Source organism: Thalia democratica, chromosome 5, assembly GCF_965202585.1.
Source record: "Thalia democratica chromosome 5, ktThaDemo2.hap1.1, whole genome shotgun sequence".
NCBI lineage: Eukaryota > Metazoa > Chordata > Thaliacea > Salpida > Salpidae > Thalia > Thalia democratica.
In genome coordinates, this window is record NC_139169.1 from 10,093,521 (window position 1) to 10,113,612 (window position 20,092).

Below are 20,092 nucleotides of genomic sequence, written 5' to 3' on the forward strand. Positions count from 1 at the left end.
AAGTTATTACGTAACAAAGTAATTTACTTGGTACAAAGTGTAACTAACCAATAAGAAACGGAAATAATTAAAAAAATAATTGTTTTATTTACATAATTGTAAATGTGTACTGCTTAATAGTACTAGTTGAACTTAATATTTTCCTTTTAAATTTAATTGAGTATTTTTTATTGAATATAACTAAACTTAGTAATTTGATTATGGTCAAATTGTAATAGTTTTCTATAAAAAAGTAAATAATTTAAAACAATTTTTATATTTTATTCAAATGACAACTAAATATAATTTATTAAAACTATGCTAATAAACTTAGTTTTTGTAGCAAACTTCTTATCTTAGAAATATTTGCAATAAAAGTACTACAAATTTCCTATTTTAAATGAATAAATCAAAAAAGTTCTTTTACTTCAAAATAGTTAAACTATTTGTTTTTTTTTTTTGTTATTCAGTTTATCGTTCAACCTGTAATAATATTTTGTTATAAATATACTTCCACCAGATAAAGAGTATAAAAGTATTCTTACAAGCATTCTTATCTTAAATTAAAGCTAAGATTTTTTTACCAAAATAAGTATTGAGTTAAGAAAAGGATTTAGTTTGTTCATAGTTTAAATTTTTATTTTTTTTTCAATAAACATCATATGTAGAAATTTCACATTGTACATTGGTATAACTAATGTATTTTACTTATGTAGTTTAATTAACTTGTAAATCTGAACTTATAACGATGTACTTTATTAGTAGCAACAAATATTTAATCATTTAAATGAATCACACACTTGATATATTACTAATAAAAAGACAGCGTAACATGTATATTTGTTTACATTTAATTAATTTTATTTGTGTTTAGTAATTTACAGTATTGTAAAAACTGAGATAGAAATCTGGTTATAAAATTTGTTATGCTTGTTCAAGTTCAACATTTAATTTATAAGTTAAATAGTTTTCTAAATAAGTTTAAGAAAAATGCAAAATTGTTAAAATTTATATCGAAATTTAGATTTAATTTTATAAAATATTAAAGTAAAAATTTATTTTCTTACTAGTAAATCTGATAGTTCAACAATACCTAACAGTTTAAATTGAAAATAATTAAAATTTTATTCATTAAATGTTTAAAAAAAGACAACATACTAATGCATTTGATAACTTTTGCATTTAAACTTAAGTAGTTATATTACATATAACAAATATAAAGATAAGAAAGCATTAAAACATTGTTGGTGGAATTAGTTTAGTGCAAGCCATTTATCCACGTTGGAATATTTGTGGTTTATTAAGTACATTCAGTTCAATTTACCTGTTAAATTCATATATTTTGTTCATCACTTTACTTCCTAAATACACGAGTTTTGTATATGGGTGTACTTAAATGTTTAACATTTTAGTTTATAAAAGAAAGTTTTAAGTGTCATAACTGTTTTGTAAAGTAAAATGTATAATATTTTTAGTATCAAAAACTTTTATTGGTTCTGTAAAGTTGTTAGTTTAAATGTATTTTAAAAAACTATTTAATTTTTATTTAGTGTTTTTTCATATAAAAATTGTTTAAGTAGTAGTTGATATAAGTAAGGTCTAAAGTTCTGCTTAAATTTTTTTTTATGTTAGTTTTTTATAACAAAAAATTTAAAAAGTTAAGTCTAAAGTATCTATTCACAGAGTTTTGTTTCAAATGTAGACAACTTAAGTTATAAGAAATATTAAATGATAAAATCATTTGTAATTTTTACAAATATAAATATTTTGAATAAATATAAAATATAAATAGAAATATTTTGGCAATTTAATATATTTGTAAACACAGAACTGATTTTTCTACGATAAAAATGAAATTTGTTGGTTCTAAATTACTTATAAAATTTTTACTGAAGTAAACTGATAACTTAAGATACGTTTTAAATATTTTTTCTATTTTATAACAAAATATATTAATTAAAAACTACCAAAAGGTTATCAGTCATAACATGATTTGATTAATATGATTCAAAAGTAGTTTATCAGTGAAACTTTAATCGTAGCAAAGTTTAAATTCGACAAAGTATTACTGCATATGTTCAGTGTGTGTTTTTTTGAAAAAAAAGTCTTGAAACTAAAAAATAGTTATTATGCAGTACATCACGAAAAGTTATAAAACTCATTCCTGGCCGAATGTTTTGAAAAATACAAGATATAAGATTATACTTTAGCCAATGTATATATTTTATTTTAATTATTTAAATTACTACGTTTTATTGTCCTAATGTAAAACTTTAAGGACATATTTGAAAAAGTTTACTATTTATAACATTTTCAACTAGTTTATTTTGTATACAAAAGAATGTTTATATTTATTAAAACCTGAAATCTAGATAAGTTTTTCACAAGCGGTTATAAGAAAATTAGCTTTGATGGTAAGAAATATATTTGCAGTGAATTATAATTTTATAAAAACTAACAAAATATTTAAGTTTAAAACTTGAATTAGCTACATGATATTGTTTTTGTTCTGTTTATTATTAAGTTTATGAAGTGAATGGTAATGGTTATGGTAATGTTAATAAATAAACTAACCAACAAGCTATATAAGTTTAAAACTTGAAATAATTAAACAGTGTTATTTTTATTATGTTAATTAATAAATTTATGAACTAAGTTATAAGTCTAAAATCAAATTATTAATGAAACTAACAGGTTTTTCTTAGTTTACTACTATTACTTGAAACAGTAAAACTTGTAGTTTTTTAATTGAAATAGCTGTTTACCAAATAACCATGTGACATTATTTTTGTATTATTTATATATTATGAAATATAAATAATTTATTAATATTGTACATTATATAATTATAATAGTTAAAATATTTATTAGTATTAAATATTTAATAAAAATATGAAGTGTATTATAAGTTGAAGCTGAATAATAAAAAAAAACTAATATTTAGTTATGCTGTGTTTTCAAACTATTTTGTTGAACTATTTTTATCTAACATAATGTACAACATTTTATAGAATACATTGATACACTTTGGTTTCACTAACGATTTTACCTATCAGAAATTTATTGATTTTTTATCTATTTTTACTACCTATTTTTGCTAATTAGCTTCTATTACAAACTTTATTGTCATTTTTGAAGTTTCTGTGACTAAGTTTTTTGTACTTTAAAAAAATTAATCAGTTTTTAATTAAGATTACTTTTAAAAGTGTTAGTCATAGGCAGTTTAGTGCTTTTTATGAGAAATATAATGTTCATTGTAACTTTTCATTACAACTTAAAACTTGTGTAGTTTTATATGTATTTAAAACTTTTCTTAAACAATTAAAAAAAAATTTTTTTGTAACACTATTTATATTAAAGCTTTTAGTGAAATTTAATTTCAATATGTATTTTTTTCTGTTTTTAAGTTGTAATTAAAACCACACTATTTTCCATATTTAGTGTACTATTACAGTCTATATATTTCAGTCTATAATTGTTATTCTAAAAAACTAAACACTTTACTAAAACATCGTGAAAAACCTTACAACATGTTAAAAGTTGTTTTATCAATTTGTCTGTGAAATTATTTTAAATCTTTATTATGCAGCGTAAACAAAATATAAGCAATAAATTCTATTTTATGAAGTTTTTAAAACTACTTCGAGAAACAATTATCAATAAAATTTAAACTTTGGAAGTATTTATCCATTAGTCTTATGCCAATTTTTTTTTGTTTTTAATTATTTTGGAACTTATCCAAAAAGAACATCAATATAATGTTTTGTTAATGAGAAAGTAAAATATTGTCGATATTAAAGAAACAGAAAAATCTTTGTTCTAAAATGTGTTTAAATAATGTTTTAAAATAATTGTTGCTCTGGTTTAAGTTGCTTTAACGTTAACACCTGGTTATTTACTTTTTTAATTAAATAAATCGAATTTATAAAATAAGTTTAAAAAACACTCTTTACTTTAGCTGAACTGTTTGTGTTATAACTATATATTCTTCATTTAACTTAAAAATGATATAAATTGTGTATATGCTGTTATATGTCCAAAACAATTATTATTTTTCAATTACCTAATAAAATTAAAAGTAGTAAAAGTATTTTGATGTTGTTATATTGTAGGTGTTTAATTTTAATTTATTATATAAAGGCACGACCATCGACTGCTACCGAAGAAGAATTACAACTTCAGTTAGCATTGACCATGTCTAAAGAAGAAGCTGAAAAAGATAAAAAAGTTTGATTTATTTTATATTTATTATTTTTATTATTTACAACTACAATTAGCATTGACTATGAGTAAAGAGGAAGCTGAAAAAGATAAAAAAGTTTTAAATTATTTTTTTTAATTTACATAAACCAAAATTTTAGTAGTTAGTAAATATTCACCCAAATTTAAACTTAAAAACTTACGATACAAAACCATTAAAGTTAGATCAAAAGTTTTTGTAACAATAAAGTTTTCAAACTAATAATAAGCTAATTATACGTAAATATATCTTTATTGACTACCATTTTTTTTGAAGTAATTTAAATTTGCTTTGTGTTCAATAAAGTATAAAATCACAAACAAGGTTTATCATATTTAACATTATTTGAAATCAATTGGTTGCAGCTGCATTTTTAATACGTAGTCAAATGTTGTTTACTACATTTGACTACAACTACAAGTTTTTTATTCAGTTTTTTTAAGTATACTTTTTTTATTTACTTTTTTTAATATCAAAGACTGTTTTTAGTAATGTGTAATAACATACCCGTGTTAAGTTGATTAGCTGTTCATAAAAACAAATAAATTATTTTATACTAATTATGACGTCACAACAGAAACAGGAGAGCGACCAGGTCAGACTGCAGATGGCCCTGTCGGAATCTGAGAAACTATCCAATCACAAGCAAGCCACGCCAACCGTCAGCCAATCAAAGAACCTGGTTGATCTGTCCATGGCGGCCAAGACGCTTCAGTCTCCGCAACAATCTTCTCAACAACAACAAGCGGCTAGCAATGATCCCTGGGGAAGTACTCCTGCACCCACTACAGGTAAGGTTTATTATGTATTTAATGTAAAAATTGTTTTGTTGTAGGTTTTTGTATTAGTTTCTATTTTAATATTAATGATGTGCCAATGGAAGCACTTCTTTCACTATTTTTTTTATTTATTTTTCGAAACTTTTTTATTTGTTTATTTTACTTTTATTTTATCATAATTTTTTAAACGTAGTAATGTAATAATGTAGTACTCACTATTTTGAAAACATTGTTGTAGTTTTCAAACTTGTTTCGGACATTGGATAAAAAACAAAATATTTGAATGATGGTCTGCTTGTAATATAATAAAGTTTTATAATATATTTACATCCAGTTTATCGACTGAAGAAGTTTTAATGAACCATTTACTGAAACTTAAGTTAACAACTAACTATAAATATTTATTATAACCTTTCATAAACTACAAAATTCTCTTTTTATGATGTTAAAAGTAGTCTATAAAATTTGTTCTAGTATGATTCGTGCATCCAAAAATTAAACACAACAACATTCTCTATAAGTTTTAAGAAATTTTTTAAGGGTTAACTAGAAGTTCAATATAGTTTTTTTAATAAAAATTTATTATACCATTTTGAATCAACGTGATAAAATTAAAAAAACTTTCGAGTTTCAGAGAGTTTTCAAAAGTTTTTAGCTTGTAAGAGATCGAAACAAAATGTTTTAATTTAATCTCTAACCTAAAGCACATTTGGTTTAAGTTTCTTTTATCTTTTTTGTATTCTTTTAACAAAACTAAAAATTATATGAATTATTTATAGGTTTTATTAGCTCTTTCTACTGTATCTCTTTAACATTAAACTTATTTGAAGAGACAAATTAAATTAAAGTATCAATTTTACTTTTAAATTAATATTTCTTGAATTTTTCAAGTAAGTTGTTTTTAGTTATGTTGTAAGTTAAATGAATTAAATATTTGTATCTCTGTTCTTAATGTAATTAGTTTAAACACAAAAATAATTCAAAAATACCAAATTGCCTATTTTGTAATTCAATCAGTAGGAATAAATAAAAAATTAAATTAAATTTATCTCGCTAAAACGTCGATGTATCTAAGAATAGCTAACATTAATGTTACAAAACTCGATTAAAATTTATTTTTGTGAAGAAAAATTTTTGAGATAAGATTGTTAGAGCAGATATTGTGTTGTTTAAATATCGAAAATCAAATTATCCTCGAATTGATTAAGTTAAGTAAAAGTCTAAAAAAAATCTATTAAACATAATTAAATTGAAATAATATATGTCTAGTTTTATTATACTAACTGTAATTTTAATTTAATTTTATATTTTTGATAATAATTTTAAATAGCTTCCGTTGAAGTAAATTAAAACTTTTTTGATCTATGTACATTTTCAATTAAAATTTTGTTTAGTCGATTTATAATTTCTTATCAAGTATCACACTAAAACATACAACAAGAATTGTAAAAAAAGTTTTACAAAATACAGAAGAAAATATTCAGTTTCTGTAAAACTCTGGTATAAATCGATTTTTAAAGTATTTTCAACAAAGCTGTAACCTTTTATCTACTGCTACACTGTCACATTACATTTGTATAAAGTTTTTTGTAATTTCGGAAACTGTTAACTTTGTTTGATTAGACCAAAATAAAATTCAAATATAAATTGACAAAAATTTTCCTAGTCTATGTTATATATTTTTTGTAATTATTTAATTATTTATTGTCTTTAAACTTCACTGCAATAGAAAAAGCAGTTTTACCCCAAGCACCTCATCTTAAAAGATAAAATAAAAATAAAAAAGTTTTTAGTTAGAATTAAATTTTTTTTTTGATATCTGATTTCTTAGATTAAACTCAAATTACTGAGATAAATTTTTTACTGCTACTAGCACTGTTGTGAATAACCATTCAGTTACAGTTACAAGTTTTAATATAAATAGTTATCATCAACTAGTTATTTACTTATAATAATGATATTTGAAATTATTTATATTATGCGTTATTTATGTGAATAAATATACTGCAAATTTATGTTTAATAAATTAAACTATTCAAATTTGTTACAAACAAAATAGTAATATCTTATTATTTTCAGCGAATGAATTAAATTTTTACTTTATGCATGTTTATAAATTCACTGCAATTTTATTTTTTATAAACTAAAATAAGTAAGTTGTTAGTATTGATGAACTAAATTAAGAAATAAATAAGTTAAAAATAAAATGTATTTGTAATATGTTCGATATTTAGCAACTGCCAGTGCAGCTGATGAATTGTTTTCACTTTCAAATGATAATTTAATCTAAATAAAAAATATACATTCACTTATATTACAGCAACCAGCAACATATGATTTATTTTTATTTTTAAATAATTCTCCAGTATATTTAAACATTTTTTTTTACATAGCTACATTTTCTTCAACAGATGCTTTATTTTCATTATCTACTGTTATGATAAATTGAAACAAAGTTAACTAATATTATATATTAATATATTTGCTATTATATTATAAATTATATTAATATTATATTATACAGCTACAACCAGCGCAACAGATGATTTGTTCTCGCTCACAAACGACGTTGCTAGTAACGACCCTTGGGGAAACACCAAAACAAATACAGCGTGGGGTGCTGCTCCTTCTAATGGAACTTCCAATGTTGCTAATATTCTCGGTTTGTAAACTGTGTTGACAATTTTAGAAATAAAATTGAAATCATAATAACATTTAAAATTTTGAATAACAAAAAACTTTATTTACTAAAGTTTTTTTTTAAAACTTAGGTTATTCTATAGCAGCTTTTTCAAACTCATTTTCATAATTATCCACTTGGCAAAAGTTTAAATAAATCGTTCTTCTCTACTAATAATTTCCGGCTCTTACTAGTTGTAGTCCCCTTATGTAGCCACAATCGCCCACTTTGGTAAACCCTGGTTTGTAGTCATTATAGACAATTTTTTGCCTAAAAATGTGGCGAATTTATAAACAAAACATTGTGTTAAACAACGCAAGTAACTTGATAATAATATTAACTACTGAGCATTTATAAAGGCGGACCCTCAAACGATCCATGGTCAACCACGCCAGTTCAGCCACAAACCCAGCAAATTCAACAAAATGACCCGTTTCAGTCACAGCAATCTAATGATCTATTTCAACCGCAACAACAAGTACAAAATGATCCATGGGGCCCAAGCCCCACACCACAACAAGCTGCTACTAGTGTTACTAAGGTTTGAAAAATGATTAATTTGAACTTTTATAAAATATTTTTAATATCAATGCGTTGTTAAGCTGCTAATAGTGTAGGTGTGATTTAAAAAATATTTTATTATAAATTGTTTAACAAAGCTTATAAATAAGCTGTTATTAGCAACAAGCTGCTATTACCGTTAATGTAATTTAGATTATTGAAATATTTAAGTAATATTTACTTTAAAAATAAATTTTTATTGTGTAAATGCATTAACTTTTTTTTACATATATTATTACTCTCTGTTATTCAACATTAGTGTTAATTTTGCAGTTAAAAAAGTGAGATAGTTTATGTTTTATGAAATCAACATTTTATTTGAAAAATGATATAAAGTTTTTGCACGGACTTGAAACTTTCATTATAAATTTGTACCAAAAATAAAACCTTTCTTCTACCTCGTTAACTGAAGAATTGTATTTTTTCTTCTATAAAAAACTTATATTCAAATTTGAATTCTTCATTTGATAGTATTTAAAATAATTTATTTTAAATAAAAAGGTTAGTGTGCGTCTTTCAAAAAACCTATAAAATTTGTTTTAAACTTGTAGCCTGAAAAAATTTCTAAAATATGAATATAACAAATCCTAAAATTTGTTGTAATGGTTATTAATATTTTAAAGTAATTGAACATACTATTAAATTTAAAACTGCTGTTAAATAGTGAAATTTTTTCGTAAAGAAGTTTTTTAAACTATTTGTTTTTATCTGTGGTAAAAAAATTCCACTCTACCACAATTGGCTATAACCACAATATAAAAAATTTACAAAGTTCAGAAACAAAGTTTGTAACGTCTGCTTACTTCAAGTCAATTTAAAATAGTTTTTAGATGTTTTCTGTCATTTATTTAATAAGTTTGTTAGTTGTATATGGATTGATATTACTGTGTAATCAATCTTATCTTAAATATTAATTTTAAAATATTTTTTAAACTTTTGTAAGCTTTAAAGTTATTGATCATACTTTTTATATTATAGATTAAATATTTTAATACTTTAAATAGTTTTATTTAATTTTGTAGTTCATTGGTTTATATGATACTTTTAGAGTAGGTTATTTTTTTAAGTTGTTATTCGACATAGTTCCTGACGCAAAAAATTGCTGAGGCCAGTTGATAAACTGACTCAGCAGTTCCTGTTTAAGATAAACAAAAAAAGTTAAATATTTTATATAGAAATATAATTTTCCACAAAGTTTAAGTACATTAAAAAACAATATATTTAAAATATCTTATAAACTATTGGTTAAAATTTATTTTTGTAGTAGTTACTAGATTAAAGTGCTAACTAAATTCTATCTTTAAAAAAATATAAACTCAACTATTAAGAAAATATGAGTGTAAAATAAATCTACAAGCAATTAATCTTATAATAATTCATGCATAAAAACTTCTGAAATTTTGTTGTCATTGATAGATCTACATAGAATATTTCAATTAACAAACAATTCAGTTTTGTATTATGTTTGTAAGCTAATTAAAAAAAAAAAAGAAACCTATATAGGTAATAAAAAAGTTTAATAACATTTTGCTAAATTTTTTAGTGAAAAATATGTGTTTTAGAGAACTTTTGGTTGAAACTCAAAAATCAATATTTTTTCTTAAACATACATTGTTGAAACAAAGATATAAAATATTTTTAATTATAACAAGTCTTCATCATTTAAGAAAAGAAAAAGTTGTAAAAAACAGTTTTACACATTTTTAATAAATTTACAAGATATCTAAACATTTCCAAAATGTTTATTGTTTGTTTTATTTCAAATAAATATTTCTAGTCTGATTTTTATTACATTTAGATTTTAATATATTTAGTATTTTTTATTTATTTTTCATACATTTTAAAGAAGTTTTATAAGCACCCTTACTTGTTTTTAGTTTTCGTTATTTTAAATTAGTTGAAAACTATATAGTTTTTAAAAGCTTTATTGAAGCTATTGTATAGAAATAACTCCATGAGTGAAAAATTAGAAAGTTTTCTCAAGTATAAAAAGCTCAAGTTAACTTATTGATTTTATCTGTTTAAATTTTAATGCTGTTCAAGTGTGTTGTCTTATATTTCAAGTTTATTTATAAAATAATAAAGGTTTGCAAAGATTGCTTTTGAAAAACAATACTATAGTTTTAGTTTTAAAAAGAATTTAAGTGATTTTGGCAACAACTTTATTAATATTCTTACATTAAATTATTTATAAACCAATTCTAAAGTTTATAAGTGTACAAATAACTTAGTTGTTTATACATTTTAAAAAAAGTATTAGTATTGCAAAGTTGCAAATTTTTCAGATCATATGAATTTAGTTTTAACTTGTTTTGATCTCATGTAATGTGTTATTTACATTTTGCAAACTAAACTATTTTCATTTTCTAGTTTCTTTTATAGTTTATTTTGCTTTGTACTAAAAGGTTTAAAATCATATTAAGTGTAACTTAAGTACTCATAAAGTTATTTTTAATGTTATACAAGGTTGACACATGGTCAGGAAATCAGGAAAAAAAGACAAAAGTCAGGAAAAAATGGGGAGTTTTAAAAGTAAATCAGGAAAAGTCAAGAAATTTGATAAAATTAAAAACAAAGTCAGATTTTTTCAGTTTAAGTTTACAAAATTCCTTATTTTCCAAAGCCTTCAAATGGTAAAAGTTAATTAAAAATGTTTTAAAGTCAGAAAAAAATTTGCAAATTTTCCTAGAAATTTACAAAATTATTTAATTTCCAATGCCTTCATTTGGTACAAATTAGTAAAATTTATAACGTTTAAGTTTTAGAACATAAGTTAAATTTTTTTTTTCAGAATAGTTTGGTTAATTAGCCATATAGTTAAAAAATAAACATTTTAAAAGCGACCATAGAACTACTTTAAAGTATTTATTTTTTTACAAAAATATTTACCTTATTTGTGATGGTTTTTGCAATACTATCTACATGTTTTTTATCTTTAGTTGATTTAATATTATATTTCGTAGAAAAAAATGTTGTTATTACTTAAAACAAAATGAAAATAATATTCAAATGCTTGGTACTTAACTTCTAACTTGTTTGTTAAATACAACTTTGTAATACAAGTCATTTACAAATTGGAAAAAAAAAATTATAAAAACATGATAAAAATTAAAAATCAAAGAAAGTTTGATAGTAAACAGAATTGTTTACTTATGTAAAAGTTTTTCTCAATAGAATTTGTAATAAAATAAACATTGAACGCAAACAACTTTTAAGTGGTTCGTTCAACTTTTATTCAAAAACTAATTTTTTAAGATGTTTTATTTTATGGTGTTTGTATTTCTAATATAGTAGTAAAACAAAAACAACTAATACTTTGTAAGTTTTAAAAAAGTTTATCTTATTCCGTTTAAAAGTTACTAAATGTAACTTTTTAAAATTATTTTTATAATCTTTATCTAATTATATTTAATGCTATAGTTTAATAAAGTTTTAGAGTTTTACAAAATAAAATTGAACATTTCGTACTAAAATTTATTTATTGTTTTAAGTATCATTATACTAGTTCGTTTAAATGAACTTTTTATAACAAACTTTGAACATAGACACAGCAAAGTTTAATTACAAAGTACTAGCTACTTCTTAACGTCTTTTTTAGTCATTAAAGTTTAATAACTTCCATTTAAAAAGCTAAAACGTGCTTTATATTAATATAATCTGTATTTTTAAATTTAGCTTCAAACTGTTCTAAACTTGATTATACAGATATATGTTAAATTCACCTATAATCATATATTATATGATATCTATAAGTAATGTTTAAAACAACTTTTTAAGTTTAATTGATTTGTTAATAAAGCTCATTTTAACAGTTTAAATAGTTTTGAAAATATAAATTATAATTTTAATCAAAAAAAAAAATAATTATACTAATAAGCAAACATTTATAGCATATATTTACACTTATTAGTTGATTATTTTGTTTTATTTTTTTTTTTAATTAGGCACAGAATCAGTCTATTTAAATAAGTTTTCAAAATAATTTCACTTAAAACTTGTAAATTTCAAAATCATTTATAAAAATGAACTGTAGAATGTTAAGAATTTGTGTGCAGGAAATATTCAACCACACTTCGGGTTGTAAAAATATCGATTTTATTTTTCCTTCTTTCCTTAATAATAAAGTTATAGAAGTTTAGTTTTATCACATTTAAAAAGATATAGAATAGTTCTGCTTTTACAAAATAAGTTAAGGAAAAATTAAACTTATATTATAGTTAAGTCCAATAACTTATTTAACTATATATATACACAGTCAAGTGTTTTATATAGATAATTAAGGATATTTTTATTGTTTCTAAGTTAAAGTGTTTTAAAATTTAATTCCAAAAATTTTCTTTAAGACAAAATGCATAAACTTTGATGAGAGTTTCCTAAATTCATTTTCACGGTCATCCACTTTATAACAACTAAAAAACTTCTCCCTATAGTAAATATGGCCACTTTATTTGTTAATTTCTCAGCAATGATTTTGCCCCTTGATAGCCAAAATTCTCCCTAAGGGACTTAACTAAGTATCCACAATACTTTAAAAAAAGTGTAGAAAATCTTAGTAAACTTACAACAATAAAAAAATACTTTAAGACAAGTTTGAAAGGTTAAGATGGGTAGTATAAGTAACCCAGTTAAGTAAGTTATTTGTATTACTCACTAATAATAGTAATTTTTTTGTTCAAACTCACATTTACTGTAGTATAATAAAAATAACATGTCGTAAAAAGAACTAACTTTTTCTCCGCAGCTATCAATAAAATATATTAAATATTGTTCTTGTTATTAATTTATAATTTATTCGACTAAACTATTGTACTTACCTTGTAATTAATAGAACTTTATACCATTCATAACCATAACCTCACTTTTTAGCCCCAGGAAGAATTATTCGACCCATTTGCATCCTTATCAGCACCATCAACAAACCCGGTACAAACTTCAGCGTCACCATTGGACGATTTACTGATGACCCCTCAGCAAGAACAAGTTTTACTCAGTCCAGGGAAAACCCCGGATAAAAAAGTTAGTGATCAGAAGAAGGTTGAGGATTTCTTGGGAGATGCGATGTCGCTTGTAAACCTCGATTCGCTTGTTACTAGGTTTGTGATTGGATAAATATTTTTACCAATAAATGTGTATAAATAGAAATAACAACGTTATTAAGACATCTAGGACAACATAACTTTTTCAAGTTTTAGTTTAAAAAACTTACCTCATAAATCAACTAAAAAAAGTACTTAATCTTAATGTAGACTTTATCTAAACACCCTGTTTTGAATTAAGTAGTTATTAATTAACAAATCACCAGGCAACAACCCCAAGTGGTTAGTAACAAGCCGGCCATGACGACCATGATGAACCCAACAACCAATCAGCAGCAAGCGAACCCCTTCCAAGTTGGCATGACGACCAACAATCAGCCAACCATGAACCAGATGATGTTTCCCCAACAACAAAACAACTTCATGACGTCACAACAACCTAATACTATGACGTCACAACAGCAGATGTTTCCGATGATGGCGCAGCAGCAGCAGATGGGCGGTTTCATGACGTCACAGATGATGGGTGGCAACCAGCAGCCTGGCAACCAGAGTATTTGGGGAAACCCCCAACCAAGTAACGGAGGGGGAAGCACCAACCCCTTCATGTGAAAAAGTTTGGATTCTGGGAGTTTCCCTTTTTCTGTTGAAATTTTCTCCTAAGAAAGAGTTTTTGTTTTTTCTATCAGGGGATTTTTTTTTGGCGAATTTACTTCAGATTCCTGCGTAGAAAGTGATTTTTTATTTTTTCTGCTGAAACATTTTCTGCTAATTTGTGAAAAAATTTCATGAAAATTTATTTATTTTCATTTATTTTTTTGTTAATTTAAAAAATGCTTGGTGGATTTTTATCACCATCAAGTTTTTGCTGAAGTATTTTTGTTTTATTTGCTTATTTACAGCAACAGCTACTTTTTATAAAGACTTAAACTTTTTGAAACTTTCAAAGTTGCAAGTTGTTATTTTGGAAAAAAAATATTTTGACTCGTGGAAAATTTGCTTCTTTGTTTAAATTAAAGAAAAAAAAGTTAGAAAACAAATTGTATAATACTTCAGTTTTGTTGTTGAAAAATCACGTTGACTTATTATCCTTTGTGTATTAAGAAGCATTTATTTAGTTGAAAAATATTATATAGCTTGATTTATAACACGCATTCCATTAAGGGAAAGATTTTTCTTTGTTTTAATTGTGCGAAGTATAATTGGTTAAACTAAATAGTTATTAAATTAATGTTAAAATTTTTGCTGCTACCCATAACTTACGAAAAATTATTAAAAAAAAACTATTTGTTTTAATTTCAGCTATTATTAAAATAAACTTTTCGAAACAATATTAAAATCCAAAAACCAAAGTTTGTGAAGAAAAAAAAAACTTTTCAAAATAGATGAAGTATATTTTTATCAATTTATATATGAGTTGTATATTTATATTGTTATATTTATTCATCAGAAGTTTTAATTTTATTTTCGACCAAATTATACTGTTAGTGCATGGTTGTCGTTGTAATTTATTATTTTTTCTCGTAAAAACTTTTAAATGTCAAAATTAATGCTATTCAAGACTTAAAAAAAACTATTAAGTTTTTCAGTTGTTGAAAAGTTTAAGCAGCTTTTCTTTTCTCGATTTTACTGAAAAAAGATACAATTTTTTAATAAAAACAAAATGCTTGAAAAAATAATATTTTATATCAGACCTTCGTTATTTTCTAAACAATTGTTATAATTTTGGAAATGTATTTTATAATTTGATTATGAATTTTCGAAGCTTATACTCTGCAGTATTTAATTTCGTCCCTTTTATTTAATGAACGTGTTTTCGATTATTTTACGATAACACTACTATTTATAAGGTAATGATGGATTTTGTTTTCAAAATGTTTATTAAAAGATTAAATAATAATTTTTTTTATGAAATTCTAAATTCGTCGGTTAATAAACTTTTTGCAGCAAATTTATATCAACAATTGTTTGTTTTTGATTAATTTTTAATTTATTTAGTTATTTATTTGCAATTTAAAAATGTTCTAATAGTATAACTTTTATTAAAACTTAATATAAATAAAAAATGTTTTTTCTTTTGTGCTTCAAAGTTTCAGAGACATACATTTTTTTACTCATTAGCTTTTTTATTATTCTTCTATACCTTATATTTTAACTCTTATACAAACGCATACCCTTCTTTAGTCTAAGCCTTACCCTAAATCCAACAGTTTTATCAAAAGAGAGTAAGTGGCTCATATTTTGGTGCCCAAGTCAAACATTGCACAATAAATAAAATAATGATTTAATGCAGTCAGGTGTTTTGCTTCAGTTTTGGCTTCAAACTCGACTATAGTTTGAATCATCCCTTATTTCACTACACACTCTTTTTTATAAGCTCTTGTTAATTGTTGTATAAATCTTAGTTTAAACCATTAATTCGAAAAAGTGTTAACATTAAAAATCCAAATTTTCCTAAAACTGAATTTGTAAATAATAACAAATACTACTGTAGTATTAAGAATACCTAAACCTAGTTATAGAAATATTTGTATATATAAAAAAACAAGGTATTAGTTATTTTCAATTTAAAGAGTATACTGAGTTTTCTATAAATGAACAGTAGTTGTATTGTAATTTTAACCTCTACACTTGAATATATTTTAAAATTTACTAAGACTAAAAACTACAATTTATCTTCAATGAAAACATTAAACATTTCTTTATATTAATATAATTAAAAAACAGTTTTCTTTAGTCTTACAATCAGTAAAACAAGTAAACACAAGATTTCAAAGTATTAACTCAAATGCATGTAATTTTAATTGTTAAACATTATTCTTAGGTAAGTAAAGTTTATTAGCTTAAAACAAACATGTTGTACTTTAAAGAAATAAACTGTAATTACACCACTGTAAAATTACAATATTAAAAATGTTAGATTTTGACATAAGTTTTATTTATTTCTTAAATTAACCATTAAGGAAGTTTTAGAAACTTCACTGTAAGCAATTATAACTAGTAAAATTTGTTCTAATTCCTAACTACAATTAAAAAAAAACATTTTGTTTAGATTAAACATGTTTTAGTGGGAAGAATCCTTTTATTATTATGTTAATTAATACACCAGCTATCGTAATAAACCTAAAGTAAAACTCTAGAATATAAACAACAAGTTAAAAATTTAAACCATCATACTTTGATATGAAAATGTAAATTATAAAAAAACTGGTTTAAGTTTTTTTTACAACTTACATGGCTGAACTAAAATCTGAAATAAATTAAAGGTACATAAAGGAATTGTGAGTTTATACTTGGACCGCTTTTTGTGAAAAGTGTTTTTGGTTTATGAAAATAAATAAAACAAACATAACGGTTTACTATCATTTCTAACTTGCTATCATTTCTAACCCGATCATTTCTAACCCGATCACTTCTAACCCGATCATTTCTAACCTGATCATTTCTAACCCAATCACTTCTAACCAGATCACTTCTAACCCGATCATTTCTAACCCGATCACTTCTAACCCGATCACTTGTAACCCGATCACTTCTAACCCGATTACTTCTAACCTAATCATTTCTAACCCGATCACTTCTAACACGATCACTTCTAACCCGATCACTTCTAACCCGATCACTTCTAACCCGATCACTTCTAACCCGATCATTTCTATTCCAATCACTTCTAACTCGATCATTTCTAACCCGATCATTTCTAACCCGATTACTTCTAACCCGATTAAACACTATCATTTCTAACCCGATCATTTCTAACCCGATCATTTCTAACTTGATCGTTTCTAACCCGACTATTATTAATTCGATCTGTATTAATATGTTTATGTATTATTGAAGTAAATTAAAGATTTGTTTTAAAAACAAAAAAATCTCAACTAAGTTGTTTTTTTTATCGAAACTTAGTATATTTTGTTTAAAGTAAAACTTAATGTTTAGATAGCTTTAATAAAATTCTATTTTTGATATATATCGTTATTGAAATTTTTTTAATACCTACGCTAGACCCACACATAATAATCTGGGCAGCTTAAACTAAATAACACATAACAAAGAGACAAAAATTTATATATCTTAAAACCAAAAACTACAGTTTTTTTTTTTAACAGCAAAAAAAAAAATCAACACTTAGTATAAGACTAATTAAGTTACTTATGATTCGAGAAAAATTTTTTTTAACAAACTCAGTTTTTATTTTATAATAAGCAACTTAAATATCAACTCTTTCAACGATCAGAAAATTCCATAAAACAAAACACAGCTGCTTAACCTTTCTTTTTAGAATTTACTTCAAACTTCTTTTCAACAAACAACCTTCTCTGTAAAATTCAGCAATACATATTGAGACAATTTAGTAAATTTAGTATTTTAATAGAGTTCAAAAACTGACTATAAATTAACTGTAGTTTTTAGTTTTAAAAGCATTAGGAAAAGTAGAAGTCTTCTGAATTCTAAAGATTAAATATTAAGTTTTGATAGTCGTCAATGTAAGAAATATAATGAGCATTGCAGTGGTTAAAGACTATTCTTTACTTTTTCTTGAAGAGATTCTATATGGTTAGTATAAATTTTAAGTATGGAGACCAGACTGGCAAGTTGCATTTAAATTTAGGGCAAATTTAAACGAAATACCATTTTTTAAGAGTATTAGTATGAGTATATATGAAACTTAAAATAATACAGTTAAAAAAATTTAGTAATCATAATTAGTATGGTAATTTAATTAAAAATTATTATCATTAAATCATAAGTTCTTAAAACGAAAGTGTATACTGTATAGCACAAAGTAAAAAGTAGAGGTAAACGTTTTTTTGTCTATAAATAGACCCTGTCATTTACTAGAACTTAAATTAGATTTTCTTTCTTTTAGCCAATGGTAAATTATATCTAAAGGTTAAATAAGAAATATTATAAAATAAACTTAAACATAAAAGTTAAGTGTCGAAAACTTAATATTTTGAATTTTTCATATTTCTTTAAAAATAAGTTGTATATAGAGCAAAATAAATATACATTTTTAATAAAAATTTAAAAGTTTTAGAAATTTAAAATTCCGAAAATAATTTTACACGATTAATAGTAAAAACTTCTTTAATTTGTTTTTAATATGTCTTAAAAGTTATTATTTTACAGATTTACATAAACACAAAAACTGTATATTATTTAGCGATCATTATGTATGAATTATAAATATAAGTTAATAGATTCGTTTATACAACTCAAAAAATGAGGTAAACAAAATAAATTAATATTATGTTAAGTTAATACTAAAATAAAAAATTATACAAAAATTATTTTTTACGTAACATATTAAATCATTATGTTATAAAAAATTAAAAATTGAAATTTTTTTATTGGTTTAATTACTTTATTAAGATTTGTTGGTTTTTGCATTAAATCCTTAAAACAAAGAAATGTAAATAAACAAGTAAAATAGTTTAGAAACGATCGGACTAGAAACATTAGGCTAGAAGTTATCAGGTTAGAAGTGATCGGGTTAGAAATGATCGGGTTAGAAATGATCTGGCTAAACTGGGTTAGAAATAATCGGGTTAGAAGTGATCTTGTTAGAAATGATCGGGTTAGAAGTGATCGGGTTAGAAATGATCGGGTTAGAAATGATCGTGTTAGAAGTGATCGGGTTAGAAATGGTCGTGTTAGAAGTGATCGGATTAGAAGTGATCGGGTTAGAATTGATCGGGTTAGAAATGATCGTGTTAGAAGTGATCGGGTTAGAAGTGATCGGGTTAGAAATGATCGGGTTAGAAGTGATCGTGTTAGAAATTATCGGGTTAGAAAAGATCGTGTTAGAAGTGATCGGGTTAGAAGTGATCGGGTTAGAAGTGATCGGGTTAGAAATGATCGGGTTAGAAATGATCGGGTTAGAAATGATTGGGGTAGAAGTGATCGGGTTAGAAATGATAGCGGGTTAGAAATGATCGGCTCCCAAACATAACATATTCATTAAGGCATTTTTTACTAATAAACAGTTAACCTCATCGTTTCGAAAAAGTCCTTAGAAAAAACATTTAATTACTAGTGATTACAATTTTTGTGATTTCACATTTAGAAACATCAAGTATAAGTTTGAACATTTTATTTTTTTATTGTGTCTCATCAAAGTGTATTTTTAATTATTTTTTAAATATATAAAAATATTTTCTTAATTGACAAGTTTCTGTGCTTCTCGGCATAATGTTTTAGACACTCTAGAAAAGTTTACTCAGTAAAATAGGTTACAGTTGTCTCAAAAAACAAATTTTAAAGCAAGTTTACTGGTATATTTAAAATAAGATAGATCACTTAATTATAATCTGTTTTTTATTTTTAAAACAGTTATCTCTTAATTTTTTTTGCCTACTTTATAAAACTTAAAGTGAAAATTCTTTGTAAAGACTTAGTTTTTAAAGGTAAGATGCAAAAAAAATACAGATTTTGAATAAAAGTATAATCAACTTATGTTTTTCTAGCTAACTCTATTTTACTCTATGTATTTTGAAGTTTAAAGTTTACCATTACTAACATATATTCATGCTAACAAGCATTAAATTGATAGAAATAACAAATTTAATTTTTTTAAATATTAGTAGTTTTAAAACATTATTATGGTTATGTCGGTGTTCCAGTTTTAAAATATAAAACTACAAAGCAAATAAAATAGTTTAAAGTTGTGTTTCAGACGAAACAAATTCTCAAATATTTGTATTTTTTAAATGTAAAAAACTTTTTCAAATTTTTTTTAAGGACAGTAATAAAACCAACTAGGGATATTTTAAAATAGTGATAGCTTATGTTCAAAAAAAATTTCTTGTAAAAA

General features: G+C 23.7%; 1 protein-coding gene across 1 annotated transcript in view; it reads left to right on the forward strand.

The window, feature by feature from the left end:
- Window positions 1-14,563, forward strand: part of LOC145835699 (epsin-2-like) — a 34,097-nt gene extending 19,534 nt beyond the window's left edge. Inside the window, exons 7-12 of the mRNA XM_082943397.1 lie at window positions 4,120-4,206; window positions 4,797-5,010; window positions 7,523-7,660; window positions 8,038-8,219; window positions 13,106-13,332; window positions 13,542-14,563. Coding sequence (XP_082799523.1) covers window positions 4,120-4,206; window positions 4,797-5,010; window positions 7,523-7,660; window positions 8,038-8,219; window positions 13,106-13,332; window positions 13,542-13,887 — 1,194 coding nt within the window. The 3' untranslated portion in view covers window positions 13,888-14,563. The remainder of the gene's footprint in view (window positions 1-4,119; window positions 4,207-4,796; window positions 5,011-7,522; window positions 7,661-8,037; window positions 8,220-13,105; window positions 13,333-13,541) is intronic.
- The last annotated feature ends 5,529 nt before the right edge of the window (window positions 14,564-20,092 follow it).